A 24,702-nucleotide genomic window follows, 5' to 3' on the forward strand; every position below is an offset into this window, starting at 1 on the left:
TCAATGTGCCTATCGCTCTGCTAGTACCAATCTTACATGCCAAAGGTTTACATTATCTGATAAAATAAGCACATACACTCAACACCACCACTCCACCTCTGCCTTTCTTAAGTGTCCTATTCTAGGCTCTTTACTCTTCCATATATGGATTAGAATCTGTATGTGCAATTACCTGAAAACCTAACACTTTGAATGAAACACTGAAACCAGAGATTAGTCTGAAGAGCAGTGACTTCATGATACACTATATGCATGGATAGGAAGGCACTAGAGTTCCTCATTTATTTAGATATTTTTCACTGTCTTTCAATACTTTTATTACTTTTCTACATAGTCGTTTGCACAATAACTCCCAGGCACTGGACAATCTCCCATGCTTTTTTTTTTTTTTAAAAAAAAGATTGATTGACTGGTTGATTTGACAGAGATCACAAGTAGGCAGAGAGGCAGGCAGAGAAAGAGGAGGGGAAGCAGACTCCCCCTTGAGCGAGAACCCAATGTGGGGCTCGATCCCAGGACCCTGGGATCATGACTTGAACCGAAGGCAGAGGCTTTAACCCACAGAGCCACCCAGGCGCCCCTAAAATAAATTTTTTTTTAAAGATTTTATTTATTTATTTGACAGATGGAGATCACAGGTAGGCAGAGAGGCAGGCAGAGAGAGAGAGAGAGAGAGAGAGAGAGAGAGAGGAGGAAGCAGGCTCCCTGCTGAGCAGAGAGCCCCATGCGGGGCTCGATCCCAGAACCCTGGGATCATGACCTGAGCCAAAGGCAGAGGCTTTAACCCACTGAGCCACCCAGGCGCCCCCTAAAATAAATTCTTAAATAAAAATAAAACTGGGGACATGCCTTGGTGCCTGCCTCAGTCACGTAAGTGTCCAACTCCTGATCTCAGCTCAGGTCTTGATCTCACAATTCTTATTTCAAGCCTCATGTTGAGCTTGATGCTCAGCAGGGAGCGCACTTAAAAAAATACAATTAAAAAAAACTATATATGTACATCAGCTTCCACACTTAGACTATGTGATATCAATCTCATCCCTACCTTCCACCTATCCAACACAACTTTCCTTGCTCCTCTGGCCTTGCTTAACTAACTCCTTTGGATTTAAACTAGTTTTTCAGTTTTGTAGATTTTTGTAAATACAATGCTATTTCTCAATACCCAAATAAGGGCAGTTTCCTATCACCTCTCACCTTACTTCAGTCATAATTTTATGCCCCTGTACAAATGATTCTCCCCACCTAAAATATCTTTACTCCTTCTTCGAAGCCAATTAAAAAACCCAAAAGTAATGATTTACACCTTTCTCTTCATGAAGTTTTGTGACATACTACATACTCCATGGCAATTTCTGTCTATATTCTTTTAATATTTATATTTAAACAAACTATCACAAAATAGTAGATACACTTTTTTATTTAACAAATTTACCAATGTGTCAGGCACCATTGTAAATAAACATGAATTGATTTCTCATAGCAGTCCTAAGTAGTATGATTATCTCTATTTTCCTAGTGGGAAGTGCAGAGAAGTTATGCACTTACAGTTAGTAAGTGGCAGAGCCTCAATTCAAATCCTAGAAGTCTGGCTCTAGACCATGTGCTCTTAAGAATTACACTATGCTTCCTTAAATTGCTCTAGTAGTACTTAACACTGCCCAAAGCACAAGGTACGATCTCTCAAATTCCATTTAAGCTTTTTAAGGGGGGATGCATGTCTTTAACTTTTCATATCCTTCAACAGCTTTTTGTACAGACTTTAAGTGTCTAGCAGGTTTTTAATAAATGCTTACTGAACTGAAACATGAGATGACAATTACTCAAGTCCAGATGACACAATGAATATAATTTTTAGAGAAATTAGGTTGCACTGAAGTGCTCCAACCTTTCTATAATGCTTAAAAAAAGATACTTTGGATAACTGTGATACAATAAATATAAAACGAGATGAAATCAGAGAGGCAGACAAACCATAAGAGACTCTCAACCACAAAAACAAACTAAGGGATGCTGGAGGGGAGAAGGTGGGGGAATGGGGTAACTGGGTGATGGGTATTAAGGAGGGCAAGTGATGTAATTAGCACTGGGTATTATATACAACTTATGAATCACTGACCTCTACCTCTGAAACTAATAATACACTATGTTAATTAACTGAATTTAAATTAAGTTAAAAGTAATAATAAAGTTAGCCTTGAGTGAGCTAAAGCATTTCACTGTGCATATATACAAAACCATAAAATATAAACTGTGACACAAAACTCTATGAAATTTCACTGTTACCTATGTTTTTCTTTTTAAGACCACAGGTACAGAAACCAAACACTTAAATGACACCTGATTTAAAAATTACTTACAGATGTGAAGCCTTCTAAAATACAATTTCTCCAATTTTTTTAGATTTCAAATATAATACATGAATCTAAAAATTAAAGCAATGTTATACAGAAGTGCAAGGAAATTCTAATAACTCTAAAAGACAACTGAAACTACTGCGTTAAGGCAACTGAAAGCAGATTATAAATATCACTCTAAATTGATTCACTACTTCAATAGAAGTGAGGAAAAGATGGACACCAAATGAAAGACTTATATTAAACAAAAGCTTTAGTGGAATCAAATATATGAAACATCTGCAGGTGTGGAGGAAGAGAATCTAGGCCCATTTTTGTCTGTGGGATGATAATAAAAAATTAAAGACAAATTGCTATAGTCAGTGACTTTAAGATGAGGTGATTATAAACACCACCATTACTTTATGGACCTCTAAAAAAAAAGGAAAGAATAAAATCCTGTGTTAATTAAGATATGCCATCAATTACTAGACATACCAGATTTAGGATCTATAAACAAACAAACAAAACCCAAAACCCTGGATTTTATAATCAATTGAAATATTTATCTTCCAGAACTTATAAGGTTACATCCCAATAAACCCACTGTAAGTTGAAAACATTAAATTAAAAAAGCACTTAATACACTAACATTCTGATCATATACTTTGGCCTGGCCTACCTTAAATGCGCTCAAAACATACTAGCCTACAAATGAGCAAAAATATCTAACACAACCCTATTCTATTAATAAGGAGTATCTTGTAATTTACTGAATACTGTACTGAAAGTGAAAAACAGAATGATTGTTTACCCTTGTGATCATTGGGCTGACTGGAATTACAGTTTACTACCACTGCTCTGTATCACAAGAGTGTATTGTACTGCGTATCTTCCTAGCCCAGGAAAAAATCAAAATTCCAAATTCTAAACATGGTTTTTACTTAATGTGTTATTCCTTTTGCACCATCATGAGGTTGAAAAATCCTAAACTGAACCATCCTAAGCCAGGTACCATGTGTACAGTTAAGTGACTACATAAGACAAATCAGGTATGAGGAGATTTGCTTCAATTTGAGGAACATTATTATTAATAAACTAACTGGAGGGGCACCTGGGTGGCTCAGTGGGTTAAAGCCTCTGCCTTCGGCTCAGGTCATGATCTCAAGATCCTGGGATTGAGCCCCGTATCGGGCTCTCTGCTCAGCAGGGAGCCTGCTTCCTCCCTCTCTCTCTCTGCCTGCCTCTCTGCCTACTTGTGATCTCTGTCAAATAAATAAATAAAATCTTTAAAAAAAAATAAACTAACTGGAATCAGAGGTTGTGCTAAAATTTCAGAATATTAATACAGATTTGGCATATTCCTTCCTTGCATAGTACTCATACTTAAATTAATACTAAAAGAAGTAGAGTAATAAATATCAAGTCATTGGAATACTCTTGTCTTCAATCTAGTGATTCTATTTTTGTACATTCACCCTAAAGAAATGACTGAAAAGAAATAAACTTTTATGTAAACTGGCCACTGTAACAAAAAATGATAGCAAAATTTAAAACCTGGAACCCTAACCACCCATTTTTAATATAACTTGCTAAATGAAAAATATAATGACTAAAACGTATTATCGAAAAAACTTTAAAAAAATAAAAATAAGAAGTATAATCGAAATACTATAGAGCAATAGGGAAAAATACAACTAAGTGAAAAAATAAAAACTACATATATACTATTGTTGGAACTACATAGAAATTAGGGAAAATTGGGAGAAGATATAAAGAAAACTAATGAGAAAGGTTTCAACATGTTCAAAATCTGTTTTTGATCACAGATTGCATATTAAATAATAATACCTTAACCTAATTAAATTTCCTGATTTTGATACCTATACAGTTGTTATTTAAGAGAATGTTCTTATTCTTAGGAAATAAAGTATTTCACAGTAAAAAGAGTCCCAACATCCGCAACTTCATCTCACAGGGTTCAAAATGAATAAACCCCAATAAATACCCACACGAAATAAATCAAGGAAGAGGGACAAAATGTAAATAGCTGGTAAATCTCAGTAAAGGGTAAATAAAAGCTTTTACTCTTCCTGTAGCTATTCTTGAAGTTGAAATTTTAACAGAAAGTTATCAAAACAATTAAGCAGACTTATGATCAAAAATGGAAAAATAACACACACACAAAAGCAATTTAAAATGGGGCACCTGGGTGGCTCAGTTGGTTAGGCGTCTGCCTTCAGTTCGGGTCATGATCCCAGGGTCCTGGGATAGAGTTCCACCTTGGCTCCCTGCTCATCAGGGAGCCTGCTTCTCCCTCTCCTCCCTGATCCTGCTCTCTCTCATGCTTTCTCTCTCTCAGATAAATAATAAATAAAATCTTTTCAAAAAATAAAATAAAATGGAATGACTGTAAATGCTTTATCCTCATTAAGTAGTATTAATAACAAACAAATTGAGAAAAAATGCTGAAATTTTTTGACAGTGATTAAATGTGTAGGGAGAACTAGTGATAATAGATTGAGTATGAAAGATGCCAAAGATATTTAGCCAGTAGCATGTGTTGAGAGTACCTGTAGTAAACAAACATGTATTAAGACTATGGACATAACTGATGAAGAAACTTCAATATGCAGAATAAAAGCCTGCTGAAAGCTATCTCAAAACCATAAAAATCTTCAGCAAAGCTTGTGCACACTCAAGAGTCAAAGAGTACTAGAAGTGAAGGTGCTAAAGTACCACTGTAATAAAGATCCAATGGAAATTACAAAATACAACTTAGCACATATATTTAAGTTTTCAGTGCTTAATACAATCAGGTCAATTACTATCTACTGAAAACAGATATTGCTATTTAGTCAAAATGCTCCAACTCAAACTTAAGAAACTTTTCTACACGTCTTTAGACAAAATACCACCACCCACAAAAAAGAATCCTAGAACTGTTAAATTTCCAATATTACATATTATCAGTTTGACTATATTATCATGATCCTTGATTGAGACTGGTATTTCAAAATAATTTTCCAAAACTGATAGGTAAAGAAGGCAAAAAGAGATAAATGGGATGCTTACAAACAAAATAGAGCAAAATCACGCTATATCTGGGCTTCTATTAGGAAAATAAACATATTCACCTAGAATGATTATACTGAAGAATATGAATTCAAACTTCTACATTAAATAAGGCACAAATAAAAAGGCAATTTAAAAAGTAATGAAAATATTTTTCCTCACAAAATATTCAGAAAATTACTAAAAAAAAAAAAAAGAAAATTACTGAATGACATAGGCATCCTAAGTTCTCAATGATGTCAAATTCATTATCTTAAAAAAATACATATTTTAAAAAGCAAAAACAAATATCTTTATAAACATCACTTACTATGAGTTAAACTTACCTTTTTATCTTCTTTTACTTTGTGGGTTTTCTTCTTCATTTTCTTATCATCTAACTCCTGGTCTGAGGTGATTGCAGGATTATCAATACCACCTTTCCAAGTTTCAACAGGAGAAAGAAGCGGATCTTCTTCACTTCCACGATGTCTTCCTTTTCTTTTTGTTTTAGAAGTGGTAAAAGCCTCATCATCACTCGCATCTGAATGTGTTCTTCTATAGTATGACTTGGCTTTACTAAACAGAGTTTTAGATTTGTATTTGTATTTTGAAGGCCTCCTTTCTCCATGACTTTTTGACGTTCTATCAGAAAATCCATTTTCTTCATCTCCTTGGGTGTTATTTACAAAGGAGTTTCGAATTTTAATAATGCGAGTCTGACTATCATCTGGGACAACATATATCTCTTCAGAATAGCCCTTCTGTTTGAAAATTGTGTCAATGGGTTCCGCATAGTTATCTGAAGGATCCATATCTTCAGGATGTGCCAAAGGCACCCGGGAAGTCTGTTTTCTTGGATTTTTACCAATTCCAGCTTCAATTGTTTTTACAAGGTTTGGATCCAGTTTTTTCACATTTGTCTTAGGTACAACTGGTTTAGGTTTAATAGGTGGAGGCACTTTATGGTTGCGTTCATGGTCATGACAATTTGGGGTGCTATGAATAGGATATTCATTTCCTTCTAAATCTAATCTGTATCTAGAACGTTCACTAGGTGTTGGAAGCAACTGTACATCATCTCCAATTGGGCTATAAGGAGGCGGTGCTTCTGTATCATCATCTGAATCAGGATAGTTGTTATATGGAAAGCAGTCTCTGGGAGATGGTAGAAAAACATCCTCACTTTGATGGGTTGATTCCCTTGTATTATCAGATAAATAGGAATTTTCTATCATATTTTTTTTCTCCAGAACATCACTGAAAAACAGTGTAAAGACCTCAGTTTGTCGATGATACTGAGATAATGAATACAGTGCTGTAAATTTAGCGGAGATCTCAGTTGCAATGTGTTCTCCTTCAGTCATTAGTTCCTTGATCGCCTCATTTTCAAAAAAGTCTGCTTGGCTATCAGTAACTGCCACCAGCTGTACAGGAATGGTGTCCTGAACTTCTGACAGAAATGCTCGAAGCATTCCCATTGACGCTTTCCGTTTGGCAGAATAAACTAATATATACCCATGGACCAGTTCATCTTTCCTTACTCCAATTGAAGAATGGTATGATAATATTGTGATCTGTATTCGCCTCCTTTTTTCACCAATGATTTTATCAAGCATTAGGGAATTATTTTGTCCAGCTTGAGCAGCACTACAAGAATGAGAATCAAGGAAGGGTGAAAGAATAAGATCCACACTAAAGGGATCACCACACATGGCACACATGACAATTCTCAGGTCAGCTTCTGATACATCCTTACTGGCTGGAACTGGGCTCATGACATCTAAATTATGCTTAACTGATTCTAATACTCCTCTGAGAGCTTGCTTTATTTGAGTTTCATTAAATTTACGAGGATATGTACCAGGAGGTACATCGACAAAAGGGCACTGTAACTTGTTTGCCAACTGTTGCCCTTGGTGCCTGAGAATTGGTAGATTCTTACTCATAGAATCTCTCTGATTAGCCAGAATTAAGGTAAATGGAAGATTAGCCATATACTTATCTTTTCTGATTTGAGAAGCTTCAGTTCTTATTTTTCCAATAAATTCCCCAATAAAATTCAGTGACTCAATGGAATTAAATACACAGAAGCACCCATGTGGTTTAAAGGCGGCAGTCCACAACTGACTTAAGAAGTAAGGCGACTTGGCATCAACTGGCCGAAGATCAAGTTCATAAATTTTTCCATCTAAGGCATACTCATCATCAGTAGATTGTGTTCTTATCTCATTTGCTAGTTCTTGAGCAAGGCCATCCTTCCCTAAAATGAAAAGGTTAACTTTATCTATACTGGTACTATCATGATATAACCGTAAGCGGCCATGATCCAACTGCGAAAGACTACTGGCAAGTAACTGCTCCACTTTAATGTCTGTACAATTTTGGCCACTAAGACAGGTTTCTTTAGTGGGATGATAAACAAACCCTATGTGCTTAAGTAGAAGAGATTCCCTATCGGGTGCAAGTTTCTGTAAAGCTTTATATCTAGGTTCTTCACTCAAAACTGTATGAATTTCACTCATTTTATCTGAACTAGGCGTTGCATTAAGATCTAAATCATAAAAAAGTTCAGAGTGCTCAAAAAGCATTTCCTGAAACTCTTCTTTGGCTTTTTCAACTATTTCTCGCTGATGCCTACCATACACCTCTTTGCTATCAGCCTCAGTGATATATTTGAAGGCTTCATCCTCCATAACAAAGCACATAACTTCTTCCCACGGTTGCCCAGGTGAAATGAACTGAATTTTTTCCAGAGTCTTTTTGAATTTTTCCTTCATTTCTACCCTTCTTTTCTCTGATATCAGATGCTGTACATGGTTCTGATAAACTTTTTCAGCTTCTAAAGTGCTCAGGAGGTCAAATGGAATTCGTCTATCATTAATTTTATCTATGTGGTCAGTTTCGTCCCAAGGTGTTTTTTCTAGCACCACAAAACATAACTGAAAATCTGCTCTCTTTTCCATTAACTTCAAAGCTTCTGACCAATTCAAATGTTCAATCTCTTCTAGGTTTGGCAAAAGAGTGTTAAAAGCTCTTGGTAAAGTATTTATATATTCTTCTCTCCTTTTTCTTATATGTTCCTGTTTAAGTTGTTCTATATGTTTTGAAAATGTATTTCTGGCCTTTCTTGTTCCCTCTAAGTTGATGTATTCTTCATAATCAGGATGATTTTTTAATTTATTACTAACAGTTTTCCAAGTTGCATGATAATCTCTCACAGTCTGCACAAGTTTTTCAAACTTATCTGTTGCTGTGACAACAAGTTGTCGCTGTGTTTTATAAGCATCCAGATAGGGAATAATTTTAGGCTTGCCACGAGTTTTATCCAACATTTGTACCAGTGCAGTAAAACATGTCTCAATGTTGACATTAAATCGTGCTGATGTTTCCACTACAAGAAGGTTCTTTTTGTTTGAAGCAAAAGCCTGAACTTCTCTAAGATAATGATCCACGCATTCATCACATTTAGTTGCTGCTATTATTACAGGCTTTTTTGATTTTGATAGTTGGACAAAAAGATTATTCACAAATTTAAGTTGATCATCAAACTTCCTATTGCATCCCTGGCTCACATCAATGCACAGTAAAAATCCGTCTACATTGAGCTTCCCTTCAGGCATTTGCTTCTGTTCAAAGTCTTGCTCCAATCCCAGCTGATCAGTGCAAATGTACATTAGTTTCTCTGCTGACTGCAATTTAGAGGCAGCTGCACGTTTTATATATGGTTGCAAATTCGTACTCCGATGAGGCAAGAAAGTCTGGTCATCAATGAACTCTGTTTGTTCAATGACATGAATTTTGCATTCTATTCCATCTTCACCATTTTGTGTTATGTCACCCCAGTATAAAAAGTGATCATTGTTTACCACTCGTCCTCCAAAGTCAATGGTGCTAAGCACAGAAGTATGTTCTGGGTAATATTCATCTGCTTTTGAGCGTACAAATCTATTGCACAAACAAGACTTTCCAACTCCACAGTTACCTTTATCTTTTTCAGTCCCAGAGAGTCCAACTACACTGATAGTATAGGATGGGGGGCGAGGCTCTTTGTTTTTTGCCATCATAACTCTCTTCTCATGTCTCTACATTCATAAAGATAATCAGATATACTTCTCATTCTGAAAATAAAATCATCTCAAAATACAGATCCCAAAGTTCAGAACTATATTTGGTTCTTTGTATTTCCCTCATTTCTGTGCAGAAAGGTCTTCAAAATCATATGGATCATCTTCCTAGAAAGAGGAGAAAAAGGAAAAAATTTAATCATGAAATTATACATTACATCATATACACACTACAGATATTTATAACAAATAACTATGGACATTAACAATAAATATTACATGTATTTTAGGAAGCCACCATAAAGTTATGATTTATTGCTTTAAATGCAAGATGACTTCAAAATTTAAGACAAATCTAACAATTAAAATACCTACATACATAATTTAAGGTAATGTCTCAAGAAATTTAAAATAAGCCCCTAATAACCAAATGTGCATTTTATTTTACCTCTGTTCCTTCCTTTAAGTTTGAAGAAATAACTAGTCTTTTCCCCTCCCTTAATTTTCTTGCCTTCTGTGACTACACTATGCTTGCTGATAATTAAATGTACCAGTTGCCATTAACAACTCCCTTACAACTTTCAAAAACAACCTATTACACCGTTCCTCAAAACTTGTTCCCTAAAATGGAATCTCATATAAATTTAGGAAGATTTTACAATTATGTAAAATTTTTCATAAAGTTTAACACGCTCCTGTGAAATCTATCGAATTTTATGCCCCAATACAAATTCAAAACATTCAAATACTTCAATAGGAAAACTGAAATGGACAGTTAATACAAATACTGAAAGTATTTAACTAGACCAATGTTTCTCAAAACTATCAAGGTGAAGGATCAATTTTTATTTCATATCTGCGAGTCCAATTTTGTAAAACCCAAAAAGTGAACTTTTTTCAAAAATCCAAACCCTAATAAGATTCAAGAGACATAAAATTACTGTCCAACATTACTTCTAAATGTTCTTGATTTCTATATTCATTTCCTGTCAGAATAGTTACAAAAAGCTCATGGATAACATTTTGAGTAGAACCAAGCTGAAGAATTTTGAGATTGTCTACTTGAGACAATTGTTTATAATTATTTGACATACCAGCAACATGAAATAACCCTAAGAATTGAATGTAATTTAATTTACGTTATTTACGTGAAAGCAGTCAATCAGTCTTTTATATAAGTTTTATTTGTAGATTCTTCACACTTTTGAGGTTGAATTAAAAGTAATATATCATTTCTACCACGCCAAAATTCACAAGACAGGGAAAATATCCACTCGTATACATCAACATACATGAAAATTATCTTCAATCCAGACAAAATAAAGAACATAGGAAAAAAAAGAAGTAAGAAAGGAACCATCACTTGCCCCAAATACCTGGCTTCTACACTGACCTCAACTGCAAGTAAACAAGTAAACACCTATTGGTGTTAAGTAAACACCTATTCAAATTACACTACACATTTACTATACTACAATTAATGATTAAAGAAACTATTATAATTTAAAATTATGACTAATAGTTTTGGTAAAATAATATTAAAAGTAAAAATTTCAGATTTACTTTTGTATTTCTGAAGTGTATTCTATTAGCTTCAACTATAAATATTAATAGTATCTGCCATATGATATACAAAGCATTTATTAGATTCACTTTCATAATAAAATAATCCTGTGTTGAAGGAGCAACACAACAAGTAGAAAACCACAAATAAATACAACTGATTTAAATCTATTATTTATGAGTTTATGACAACAGCAAAACTGAAACCGCTTTGTGTCATAGCTTCCCCATCTATAAAATGGGGCTGTGTATCTATACAAATTTAAGAATGAAATCATTTTTTAAAATAAGTGCCTAGCAAACAAAGAAAGTTTAATAAGTAATGTATCAGTTTGATTCTTGGAATCAGTGAAGCTGTCAAAAGATTTTTTGTAAAAAATTACATGATCAGATTGCAACTTTAAAGTATTTACCTGGCAGCAGTATATACAATAATTAGAAGTAAAAGAAATTAGGGGAGTCCCATCCAATCCTATTAACTCTTTTTCATTAGTGGAACTTCTAAAAAATATTAATCTGGTTAAATTGGGTACTTGTACCTAGCACCAGTTTCTTTACCTAAACTGCATAAAAAAAATTTGTATTTACTGATAAGAAAACAAAAGGGAATGAACTGGATAACAAAGTTATTCACAGTGATAAAAAGATAAAACAAAATTCACAAAAACAGCATGATTCTGTAACAATTGAGAAAAAAAATGGAAAACACACAAAGGAAAATACAAGGCCTACCCTTCCTTCTTACTAGAAAAGCAGAAAACCGCAGACAGTACACTTTAAGATGTACATCAAAAGAAAACATACCTAGTGGTTACTCTGGGGAATTTTCATGTTAAACAGTATATACACTAGTACTACATGCAGCTCTTTATTAAACAAAAATCTGTTCTAAAACTAAGAGCAATTCAAAGAAAAGTAAGACTATTCCCTGCCTTCTAGTTTAAGAGACACAAATAGAAAGGTTAATAGTACAAAGTCACATGAACCTAAGTATTATAGAAAATTCTCAACTACAAACTTAATCCCTTGCCTTCACAGTCACTTTATTCATTTCTCATATATGCTTATTCCAAACACATTAAAACAAACATTCCTGCTCTCCTACAGCATATAGCTCAGAAAACTGAGAATACAGAATACTTTCTACTTTAAGCTACAGAGTGTAAGCAGAAATAAAAACACTCTCATCATAAAATGTATTTTAAAAGCTACAGGAAGAAAAGGGCCTTAAAATTCAATGGAGATGAGTGGAGCATAAAGTTACCACCCCTTTTGGGAGGCTTTTTATCTAATGAGAAATAAAATTATTATACGGAGGATAAATTTTAATATTGGGGTTTCAACACACATCCTAATAAATTTGATAGTGGCAGGCTCTGAATCATGAATATTAAAGTTTAAATTAAAAATGAGGTAGCTTTGTGTGACATTTATGGTTTTCACACCAAATTCACAGTAAACTACCAATTAGACACTGAGGAACATCCATGTTCTTCCAGGAAGGCTACCTGCTGGTTATTTTGAAATCAGCTCCAGAGCTTATGTCATGAGTCACTACAAAGTGATTTTCAAACGGTGGTGGAAAATTCTTTCACTTATAGGTGGTAAAAAATATTGGACAAATAGGTGCTCTCTCCCTCCAACTCAATCATCAAAAGCAGTACATGCTTTATCTGATTTACAGGTTTACTTAACTCAAAAGATCTTTTTAATGTTTTTCCAAAAGCTTTAATATTTAAAAAATGTTTTCAGAGTTTAAAAAAGTTTGAGAAACCAGAAGACTAGGAAAAAACTGTTACAACCCACCCTCAAAAACATTTTGCTATTTGTTTGGGATAGTATGGTGTTACCACCTCATGAGAGAAAGATAGCATTCATGAATTTGGCTGTAACAGGTTATAAGGGCATTTAATTTTAGCCACCTGGATAGTTTACACATACATGAATTTTCTACTGGCCCTCAACATCCAGGTCAAAATTACTATCCATTAAGTAACAAAGGTAATTTTTCTTCTGCACTGATTAAAAAAAGAATCCCCTGTTTTTTGTGTGTGCTCCTAGTAATAAACTAATGGCTGATATCTATATGCAGGCTATTCAATTTAATCTGAAAATTCCTTTCAAATGTTTAATGATAATATTTGATTATGTTGATCCATACAACTTCCCGTTTTTTGATGTGACTTTACTTTCATGTGACTTGTTCTCATTTTCTCGTATCTTTACCCTTGAAGAAACCATGACAAAAGTAGCAATCATCGACTCAAAGCTATCCAGTTAAAAAGAGTCTGGATGACCAATTTTTATTCTCTTAGGCAAAGTACTGCTTTTCAGCAATTTGCAATGCATTTTTTAAAGATTTATTTATTTGAGAGTAAGAGAGAAGGAGAAGGGAGGGGTGTCAGACTCCCACTAAGCAGAGAGCCTGATGTGGGGCTCGATCCCAGGACCTGAGCCAAAGGCTGGCTCTCAACCAGCTGAGCCACCCAGGTGCCCCAGCAATGCAGTTTCTGTTTCATTCTAACTTTAAGTTCATTTTACAACCGTTTCAAGGAAATGTTTAGATTAAGTACCTTCCCAGAAATTAACAACAATGTATAATTTGAGTAGAACTACAGCTGATGAGAGAGATGCAGGGGTACATCAACTATCTGCCTGATATTGTTGAGTGGTCCCTAAAACTGTCTTAAAAATGAAGCCATCTATACGACGGAATTTTCTAAGATACGTGACAGCCACTCAAACACAACATACTACTTCTAGTGGAGTTTTAATAACATGAAGTGCTTTCTGCAAGAAAAATTTTTAAGTCCTACAGGGAACCTAGGAAAAATCAATTCTTAGTGATTCTGGACTTAAACCAAAATTTGTTTTGTACCTTCTCACAAAGTTTGTGTTCATAAATATAAGGTGGAATTTTAAAATTATTTTATACTTTTAAATTATTATACTTTGTCAGGAAATTCCTTTTGGTCCTATCTTCAAAATTTATTGAGAATTTATTACTTCTCATTACATTTATTGCTCTATTTTTGACCCCATCCACCAACCTATCTGGCCCCAGATTAGTCCAAAGACTTTCCCTGCTTCCATTCCTGCTCCTCTTGCCATCTATTACTACCAGAGCAGCCAGAGTTTCTTTTAAAACATTAAGTCAGAGCTTCCCATTCTTAGGCCCAAAACCCTCCAAGGGCTCCTAAAAGTCAAAGTCAAATCCTTTCTGTGGGATACTATAATATCTACCTTCTCCAACCCTGTCTTGCTCTCTGACCTACTCTCATATATTCTCCCATTCTCATTCTGCTCCAGTCACATGGAGGAACACTGTTCCTCAGCATGTCTGCTTTTACACTTGCTTTTCCCAATAACCCCCCAAATCCTCCTTGCCTCTTAACTCCTAAGTTACTATACAACTTATTTATTACTTGTCATTTAACTCTATCCCTCTCCCCACCCCAGACCATACTTAATAAAGATCCACAAAGGCTTCAAATCTTTATTTCATCAATGTATTCCAAAAGTCTCCAACAGTGCTTCCTATGTATTAGCTACTCAATAAATTCATGAATCTTAATAAATGTTCAAATCACAATGTTGTTAATTCTTTGGCCAAAAAAAAAAAAAAAAAAAGAGGAAATCACACGATGTTTACTAAATAAGCTCTGCAACATATTAATCTAAAAGTTTTCTAAAGCTATTAATGGAAGGGAGCACGGGTGACTTAGTCAGCAGATCGCACGGGTTTCAGCTCAGGTAGTGATTTCAGTTTGGTGTGATCTAGGCCCGAGTCAGGCTCTGTGCTCAGCACGGAGTATGTTTAAGATTCTCTCGCTCCCTCTTCTTCTGCCTCTGTCCCTCTTCCTTCCCCCCACCACGCCATTGTCGCTAAAATAAATCAATAGATAAATAGATAGATAGCTTTAATGGAGGAAGTGCACATGGATTTCAAGGTCATTAAAAGTCAAAAATTAAGCCACCAAAATGAAGACTATGATCTACAGTATCTTCAGTCAGAATAACCATCTAGTTTTTTAAAAATATTTTTTAGAATCACAATTATAAGAAATTACATGTTCCATCTTCTTTAGGTCAAATAAAATATCCCTTATATAAACAAATATTTGAGAAAAGACAGTTCCAAGCCCTAAGACTATCATATATCTTACAATGTCAGGCAATCTAGAATAGCTTAATAAAAGTAGCAACTGAATTACTAAAGATGAATATGGCACAATACTGATATAGTACTACTTTTCTTAATACTGCTCATTCTCAGTAACAAATTTATCAATGCCATGAAAAATCACAAGGGGAAAGCCATTTTAACATACATGATAACTAAAAACAATGTAATACCTATAGAAAAGTCAGTTATATTCCATAATAATGTGTTTGACCAAGTTTTCTACCACATAAGCACATAATCTTAAGGCTGAATGGAATGCTAAAGACATCATTCATATGAACTGCTCTTTACACAAAACTATAACCAAGTTAATGAAAAGAAAATCTATTAAAAATTTCAACAACTTACATAGCAACTAAATAACCTGGAAGCATATCTTGGTAGGATTCAGAATTAAACTATGTTAGGATGGAAATTTTATTCTGGTTTTTTTGGTTGTAGTCGTTATTTTTTTATTTTTAACCATATTCCCAACACCCTAAACAGCACCTGACACACAGTAGGTACTCATATATCTGATGATTACATGGGTCAATCTGCAGACTCAGATCCTAAACCACTAAGCAATCCTGAAGTCGTATTTATGGTCAAAATTAACAAAAATTACAAGCATGTTATGGGCCCAAACACTATTAGTATAGCAATATATTCTAAAATAAAAAGTCTCCAGTTTTTTTCAAGACCAACAGTCCGCTTGTTAAGACTGATTAGGTAACCCTGAAGGCTCATTGGAAATACTTCCAAGAGGGTCCAAGTAGGCAGTACTTTGGGAGCACTGAAGTCCTACTCAACAAAGACAATTCTGCTTTTATTCATTTTTATCTTTTGATATTTCAAGTACTTCTTGTTTGAAAAAAAAAGTTTCATTTCATTAAATATTTGAAAACCAATGACCTAAACTATTTCCAAACAGATTAACTACCTTATTATTTTATCAACAGTTTCCTCTAACAAGATATTATGTCCAACGCCTTGGTATGAAGTTATTCTAAACTGTTTCTAGACCATATCCTCACTCTGTGGTGAAAACAGAAGAAACAAAGGTCATTTCATTTATTGCAACCTATGTGAACAATCCAGTAAGTATTTACTATGCCTATCTCAGCTTTATGTCAGAGGTTTCGAGGGTACAAAGGTATAGTATAGGGAAGTCCACTAAGCTAGTGCTATGAATATTCACCTCCCTTCCAGATTCTTAGGTATTCTCAATGGAGAACAGAGAAGTGAGGGAAAGGTCATGATTTTGACATACAAGATTATAATGCTATAACAAAGGAAAACCATTATTTTCATTATACAAAATACGTTAGGTAAGTCTTAATTTTCTTACTGATGGGAACACTAAAATTAAATAAGAATCTCACTGATGGGAACACTAAAATTAAATAAGAATCTCAGGAAGACATATAGACTAAAAAGAAGGTATAGATATGCAGGGGGAAAAAAGGTTCAAAACCACTTTCCCCATAATTTTAAAAGAAACTTTATGGTACCATAGCTGAGAAGACAAAGGTGATGTGCTATACCATGGAACTGATAAATGCAACAGGAATTACAAAACATGAAAGATCAGTGTAAGCTGGGACAGATGAAGTTTGGAAAACTGGCCAGACAGTATATATTTTAGGCTTTTATATACCACACAGTGTCTGTCAGTAATAATTCAACTCTGCTGTCACAGCACAAAAACAGCCATAAACAATACTTAAATGAATGACCATGGTTGTGTCTATGAACACAAATTTGAATTTTCATATCATTTTAATGAACCACAATCATTATTCTTTCAATTGTATCCTCAACCATTTCAAAACGTAAAAAGCCATTATACAGAAACAGGACAGAAGGCCAATCTGATCCAAGGGCCGTAACTGCAGACCCCTGGAATAGATTAAGTTACAGTGAGGAGAAAGGATTTGAACCAACTTTGAAAAATAAACTGGATTTGGGGTGCCTGGGTGGCTCAGTGGGTTAAACATCTGCCTTTAGCTCAGGTCATGATCTCAGGGTCCTGGGATAGCCTGCTTCCCCCTCTCTCTGCTTGCTGCTCTGCCTTCTTGTGATGGCTCGCTCTCTGTCAAATAAATAAATAAATCTTAAAAAGAAAGAAAGAAGGATAAATAAACTGGATTTGAATTTTAGAAAGAAGTCATTCCAGGTGTGTGACTAGGGTGGAGTGGCTGAGCACAGCTGCCATGCTGAAAAGCAAACTTATTTCTTATTTTGTTTCTGAAGATATAAAGTATGACTATAGAAGGTCTTCAAGGACAAGCAGGAGTTAAACCTCATAATAAGCAATAAGAAATCATTATAAGCTAGAAATGGAATACAAAATTAATTTGCTAAGGCACAAAGCCCAAAAGATGGACAAATCCTGGAGGCTTGAAAGTACCTCGACTACCAAAGAATTTGAAAGAACAATCCAAGAAAAAGAATCTGATGACTGGCTGCTAATTATAAGAAATAAAGACAAATGAGTCAGTGTTTCTTAACAAAAAACTGATCAGTTTCAGCAACAGATGGTGGTGTCACTTGAGTTTCAGGTGACAGTATTTCTAAAGAAAAATGAAAATACAGAAATGAAATAAGGCAACATTAGAATTAGTAACATAAATCTCAAGATCATAAACATAAGAAAAATCATTTAAGAGAGCATTTAATTCAATACTCTTATAAGAAACACCTAGTTACTTAGTTAATAAAGAAATCTGGATCTTTCAATCCTCCAGATCATAGAAATGTTAGTTTTCCACTAGTTCTCTGAACAGTCAACCAAAATAAAAATATAAGTAAATAAAAAGAGTTAATATTTGGTTCTGAAAAGATAAGTATAGAAAGAAACAAATTTTTGGACCAGGAAGAACACATCATCAACAGGAAGAAAATGAACAAACTATAAAAGAACCAATGTACAAGTTTTTGCAAGGTTCCTAGTAATGCCAAACACCGCAAAGATAAAGAGTAACACAAAAACTGTTTATTTCCCCAACACTCCTATTAACCATGTGTTAAATACTTTTCCCTAAATATTTCACTCAAAAGGTACAAACAGATGCTTTTAAATTTTTACTTTATATTTTCCCCTCATCAGCCAATCTATCTTCACTTCCCTGTGCTTTTGGTCCACAGTGTCCTTAACTTACTTGTCTTTTTTCTTACTCATCCCCATCTTCCCCAAATTCTAAATCTTATTTCCTTTATCTAAATTCCTTTACAACGATTTTAAAAATCATTATGCCCTGCCTTCTATATGGCTCTTCTACTCTATCTTGAACTGGCATCTAACCATTCCTAAATTGTCAAGCTCTCTCCCCACCAAAGCTCTAAGCTCTTCTAAGGGAGTAGTATCTTATACTTCTTTGTATTATTCACAACGCCCTAGCTGCTCAATAAAATAATGTGCAGGAACAAAACAGGCTAAACCTAGTATGAAGGTAGAAAAATGAAAATTCACTTTTACCACTAACTCTTCATGATGAAAAAAGCTTGAAAATCTAACTAAATGATACACACAGGTCATATTTTAAACCTAAAATTATGAAGTTATATAACTCTTATTCCCAAGTAATAGTTCTAAGGAGTCAAATAGAAAGGACATGACCAAACATTAACAATCTATTTTTACTGCAAATCTAAGGTATTGTGTAGAGTTAACCTCCAAAAAAGACCAACCTTGTTTACCATCCCTCTTATATTCAAACTCCTATTTGCAGTTAATACATCCAAATTCAAATGATTATTCTGTAAATAATTCCCTAAGAGCATCTTAAATAGTTGTTCTCTTTTCTGCATTTCTTAGTACTTGTACGTACATATTTACTCCTTTTTTAAAAAAATTTTTTAAAAAGATTTTATTTATTTACCCGACAGACAGAGCTCACAAGTAGGCAGAGAAGCAAGGGCGGGGGGGGGGGGGGGGGGGGGGAGGGGGAGGGGCCCGGGAGGGGGGGGGGGGGCGTGTAGAAGCAGGCTCCCTGTGGAGCAGAGAGCCCAATGCAGGGGCGATCCCAGGACCCTGAGATCATGACTCCAGCCGAAAGCAGAGGCTTAACCCACTGAGCCACCCAGGCGCCCCCATATTTACTCCTTTATAGTTACCTCTTCAACTAAAGCTCAAGCTACACAATCTCTAATTTATCTTGGTATCCCCAAGGCCAGGTACACAGTAAATGCTAAATAAAGGTAATATGAATTAATGAATTAAAAACCACAGGCTTTAAGTTTCCTTTACATGCAGATTTCTTTCTACAAAGAAATTCTTAGATTTAAGTACAATACATTTAACAAATAAAAATAGTAGCTGCTGGGTTGTCAGAGGAAATCTCAAGCCATCCAGGAAAAATCCATAATGGGTTCAAATAACAGAGTTTTAAAACCAATTAGGTTAAAGTTTATACTTAAAATCCTTAACACTGAACTATTTTTTAAAATTTCTAATACAGTTTTTCCTGGTTTGAGAAAATGATTAACTAAAGCCTTCATTTAAACAAATAAGAAGCTTGATTACTCAAGTCACCAAATGATGGATCACTTTATCAAGGTTTCTTCACCATTCGTTACAGAAAACCAAGCTCCCCTGGTGTACTTTAAATGTATTTTATAAACATTTTTTAGGAACAGAGATATTACTAAAACAGAACACCATACAACACTTCTTGAGTAAATTACATTATCTGCATAACTTCTTGGTGTGCAAAGAAAAAAAATCATGGGTCTTACAGGTCTAGAATGAGTTTGTAAAATAATTTGTATAGAAACTGTAGTTTGAAACTTACTCTGTAGCCACCAGAAAGTTTTATTATGCCATTTCATACTAAAAGGCAAAATTTACCTTAGGGCCTGCTAATGTTGAAAATACTTTAGTAGAATTCTGAGACAAAACTTTTCCTTCAGTATTAAAAAACTGAGTTACAAAACTGTTTTCTAAGCTGTATCACAACTTCAATTCCAAAAAAGGAATGCAGATACGATATTTTATTTCTTTAAAAAAAAAGACTTAACTTTCAAAGTCAAAATAATTTTCTCCAAAAGAGTAAGTGTACTAAATCTGCTTTTCAAACAGAAAAAAGTGTATGTGTGTGGAGGGATTTCAAAGCATTTTGGAGATGTGACAGAATTTAAAATATGAATTTTGCAATACATTTTTAAAATTGCTACAGTAATTTAAATGGGGTGGGTGCTTAAAAATGACAGAGATACCAGATTTCTGTGACAAATCTTTCTTACAGCAAAGTGTAACCCACCCATTCCCCAAAGCTTTTATAACGAACATATACAAAGAATGGTTAAATAACAACACATGCTGAGGAGGGTTAAAAAAAAATGTAGCCTGCACAGGACAACCAAATCAATTGTTATCTAGTCATCTGTGTCCTCTTGACTAAAGTCTGCTTTAAGTCAATCAGATCGATAGCGCAATAGCACCATTCTTGAGAGTTAAACACACAGCTATACCCAGCTTTTCAATCATGTATGTTTGTTCATAAAGTGCTCTAAGGGCTATGAAAGTTTTTGGTGATCAACACTTAACACATCTCCTCTGCTCTACTACAGATATAGGAAATGGGAGTCAATCTGAAAGGATAGATGAAAAGGCCAAAAGTGAGAAAGAATTTAAAATGGAAACTGTCGGGGCGCCTGGGTGGCTCAGTGGGTTAAAGCCTCTGCCTTCAGCTCGGGTCATGGTCTCGGGGTCCTGGGATGGAGCCCCGCGGCGGGCTCTCTGCTTCGCGGGGAGCCTGCTTCCTCCTCTCTCTCTCTGCCTGCCTCTCTACCTACTTGTGATCCCTCTCTGTGTCAAATAAATAAATAAAATCTTAAAAAAAAAAAAATGGAAACTGCTAACTTTCCAGTAGATTACCTATATAGTATGTATATCTAAAACTATTCATTAAGAATAGTTTTATCAAGGGGCGCCTGGGTGGCTCAGTGGGTTAAGCCTCTGCCTTCGGCTCAGGTCATGGTCTCGGGGTACTGGAATCGAGCCCCGCACCGGCCTCTCTGCTCGGCAGAGAGCCTGCTTACCCTCTTGTCTCTTCCTGCCTCTCTGCCTACTTGTGATCTCTCTCTCTGTCAAAAAATTAAAAAACAAAACAAAACAAAAAAAAATTTAAAATAAAAAAGAACAGTTTTATCATATTGAAGTCAAATAAACTGGAATTGACAATAAAACATTTCCAAAACACATTTTACTAACATATCTTAGTATTTTTCCAAATAGTTGTATCTGGATCAAATTTTTGCTAAAAGAAACATTTTAGGAGATTTTGAGAAATACTTCCTGAAGTGAATGCAAATAACTCCCCCGCTCCCATATACTCTGAAATTGGGTACTGGTTTTGGATGTTCAAAGTGAAGACCGCAAACCCTTCCCTCCACATGCCCCGCCAACACCTGTAGAAGGCAGCAATGGCAAAGATCAGTAAACACAACAACGTACTCCACCGTTTTACACTTTTACTCTTTAATTAAAAAAAAAAAAAAGTAGTTTCTTAACTATAACAAAGGAAAAAGAGCAAATTTTCGTTAGGAACTTAAACTTAAAAATGGGTGTACACACAATCTGTATGCCTATTTTGGTCTAGGTCTAAAACACTTAAAACTCCCATTTATTAAGCATGAGCCAAAACTGGATTTCTATCATATGGCGTAAGTATAAGCGTCTCCCTACAACTTTCCCGGAATTTTACCAAACATCCTAATAGTTTGCCTTTACTTCCAAGCACCTTTCTGCGCCAGCTACACCCACAGTCTCCACCTCACTTGCATTTCTAATAACGCTGAAGAGGGAGGGTGTGAGGGAGTGAGTATTTATGTGTGGATAAGTGCGCGCGCGCTCCCGCGCGATTCCCCACCCCCACCCCGATACTTTTCTTTAGTGGAAACGGAGAATCTAGAGGTTATTCTCGCAAAAACTCAGTATCAAAGCCTTAACCCAGCCGCAGTCAACTGGTAAGACTCCGCGTTTTCGTTGCGCAGTGCAACTTCTCACACCCTACCCCGAGCTTTCGCAGCAGATGGGAAATTGGTGAAGAGAACCCAAGGAGAAGTGGGGGAGATCGGGAAAAAGTGAAAGGGCCGATCCCCTTGAAAGGCGCTTAAGTTTGCAACCAAGATTATGTTTCCGCGAATATGCGCCCACTCCCTCTCCCCTTCCAGGTGGAACTCGTTAACAGCAGCAACCCAGCCAACAGACACCGCCACCTTCCCTCCCCTCGTACCATCGGAGAGCAGGGCAAGTGAGGGCGGTGGGCGAGAGCGGACGCCTGGCGGGGCCGGCGCAATCTTCGGCCACCACCAGGCCTCCACCGACCCCGGCCGCGTCACCTGTGGAGAAAGCGCCCCCTCCCCCGGCCTCTCTGCCCTTCACGCCGACCGTACCCCCGCCCCCCGTGGCAGCCGCTCCCCGCTCGGCCTGTGAGGACAGAGCTCGGCGCCTGGCTCCCTTCCGTGCCTGCGGGGCCCCAGCGCCTTGAACTGGTTACAACCGGCGGCGGCTACCGAGCGGGGCAGCCGGTGCCGGGAGGGTCCCGGTCGGGGAGGGGGAGAGCGGACAGGCCCAGAAGAGCGGGGATCGCAAGGTCCTACCTAACACCGTCGTTCTCCTCCGTCTCCTCATCAACGGCAGCGGCCCCGGCGGTGGCGGCGGCAGCGACATTCCTGGGGAGCGCTCCCGCCGCCGCCGCCTCCTCCTCCTCCACTCTCTGCTCGCCTCTCTTCCCCGGCGCGCTCACCAAGCGCCGCGTCCCTTCAGCCACCTCCCCCCGCCCTCCCCAACACACACACGCCCCGAAACCTTAAGCCCTACAGCTCCCGCAGTCGGGTAACCCACCCTCCCACCCTCCCTCCCGCCACCAGCGGCGGCCCCGTCCCTCCCCCCTTCCCCTGTGCCCGCCGCCGCGCCGGGCTCAGTAATGGCGGCCACTCGGGCTCCCTCGCGCTGACGGATCTCTCTCCCTCTCTCCCGAACTTTACCTCAGCATCTCTCCCGGCGCGCACCGCCGGAACGCACGCGCGCGCGCGCAGCCACACACCCGGCCGGGGGCGGAGCGGCGGCGCAGCCTCGACGGGGCGCGCGCGAGCGCGCGCACGCGCACCCGCACCGCCCTCCCCACAATTCCCCGCCCCCCCCGCCCCCACCTCGCGGGGCCTCCCGCGCCCCGCGCCCGACTGGGCCCGCCCCTGCCCTAGTCTCCGGGGAGCCTGGGAAGGCGCGAGCGCTCGGGCCGAAGGGAGGGGAGCAAGCGCGGGGCCGCGTCTTCGCTCGCGTCCGGGCTCCCCCATTGGCTTCTCCCCTCCCCCTTCTTCCTCCGCCTCTCCCACCCATTGGTTCCCTCTCCTACTCTATCCCTTCTCACCTTTTCCCTTTTACCCATTGGCGTGGGTATTTTTCTTCAGCTTTCCCCTTTCTCCGTATTCTCCTTCTCAGTCCCATCCTCCACGCTTTAGAAGCTGCAGACCATGCAACCCTGAGCGCGGTCGTCTCCGAACCTTCCCTGCTTTCTCCCTTTCCTTCTGTTCCGGTTTCTGGCTGAAACTGAGAGCAAACCACAATACTGCAAAGGAACCTGATACTGTGTTAGCCGTTGCAAAACATCGTACGGGCACCGAAAGATTCTCGATAAATTCCCCCTACGGTCTCAGAGCATTAAAGAATTCAAGGGAGAAAAATATGCGCCCTAGCTTGTTCGCGGGGACATGCTCTCATGTCTACTCCTACGTGTGCAGCCAGTTTTCCGCCTGGGGATCGCTAGCCAACTACAGACATCACCCGCCCCGGACCTGGTGCCATGCTCACCCAGAAGGCAAAACTCCATACGAGCTAGAATCCCTTTATACGCCCACACCGCACGGACTCAGGCCCATGGTTTATTCTGTTCTTATGGAAGTTAAGCGAGATACCAAGATTTAGGGGTTTAGGGTGGCCCCAAAGACCCCGGTCCACACCACTACCAGCCCAACCTTAGGAACCAGGCTTTTATTATCCTACCTTAAGTATATTCAGTGTTTTTTGAGACATGGAAATTTTACAAGTTTGGGGGTACACTGGGTTTTCGTTGTATTTCTCTTCCGAGCATTGGTATTGAAAGGTGAAGAAAAGACGGACGGTAGAAAAAAATGCCTTTCCTTTTACCATTGAAGAAACTGAAGTCTTGTGACTTTCCCAAGGTCATCAGAATCTGTCTCATAGAGAGGTCTTAAAATAGTTGCCAGTAGATAAAAGAATGAGCAGAAACATAAGTCTACCCCAATTTGTTAGGTCTAAAAGAAGTAATTTGGGGGAGAACTTTCCTCTGGGGAAAGATTTGTTTCCTATCTTGAAAACAGCTCATCATCGGTAAAGTTAATATATGAAAAATCTTTTAAGTTCCAGTTATTCTTTATTTCTTATGTTATATAAGGTGCTGAAGTTAGCCAAGTTTGCTGCTTTGTGTTATAATGATACAGCTACTGCCAACCAGAAGTACCTTTATGGTCTGTTGGTAAACTAGAAAAA

At 37.4% G+C, this 24,702-nt stretch overlaps 1 protein-coding gene across 4 annotated transcripts in view; it reads right to left on the minus strand.

Annotated features, from left to right (window-relative positions):
* The window catches only part of ARHGAP5 (Rho GTPase activating protein 5), a 72,306-nt gene extending 49,021 nt beyond the window's left edge, over positions 1-23,285 (minus strand). For 3 of the 4 annotated variants that reach the window (XM_032848894.1, XM_032848893.1, XM_032848891.1), the window contains exons 1-2: positions 22,794-23,027; positions 5,738-9,625 (exon numbers count right to left, since the gene is read on the minus strand). In XM_032848894.1, the coding sequence (XP_032704785.1) occupies positions 5,738-9,457 (3,720 nt within the window). In that variant the 5' untranslated portion in view covers positions 9,458-9,625; positions 22,794-23,027. Of the gene's footprint in view, positions 1-5,737; positions 9,626-22,793; positions 23,028-23,180 lie in introns of those variants that run through there. The other variant, XM_032848892.1, reaches the window with a different exon arrangement.
* Positions 23,286-24,702: the final 1,417 nt, after the last annotated feature.

This window comes from Lontra canadensis, unplaced genomic scaffold, assembly GCF_010015895.1.
Source record: "Lontra canadensis isolate GAN:19392208 unplaced genomic scaffold, GSC_riverotter_1.0 scaffold214, whole genome shotgun sequence".
Classification (NCBI taxonomy): Eukaryota; Metazoa; Chordata; class Mammalia; order Carnivora; family Mustelidae; genus Lontra; species Lontra canadensis.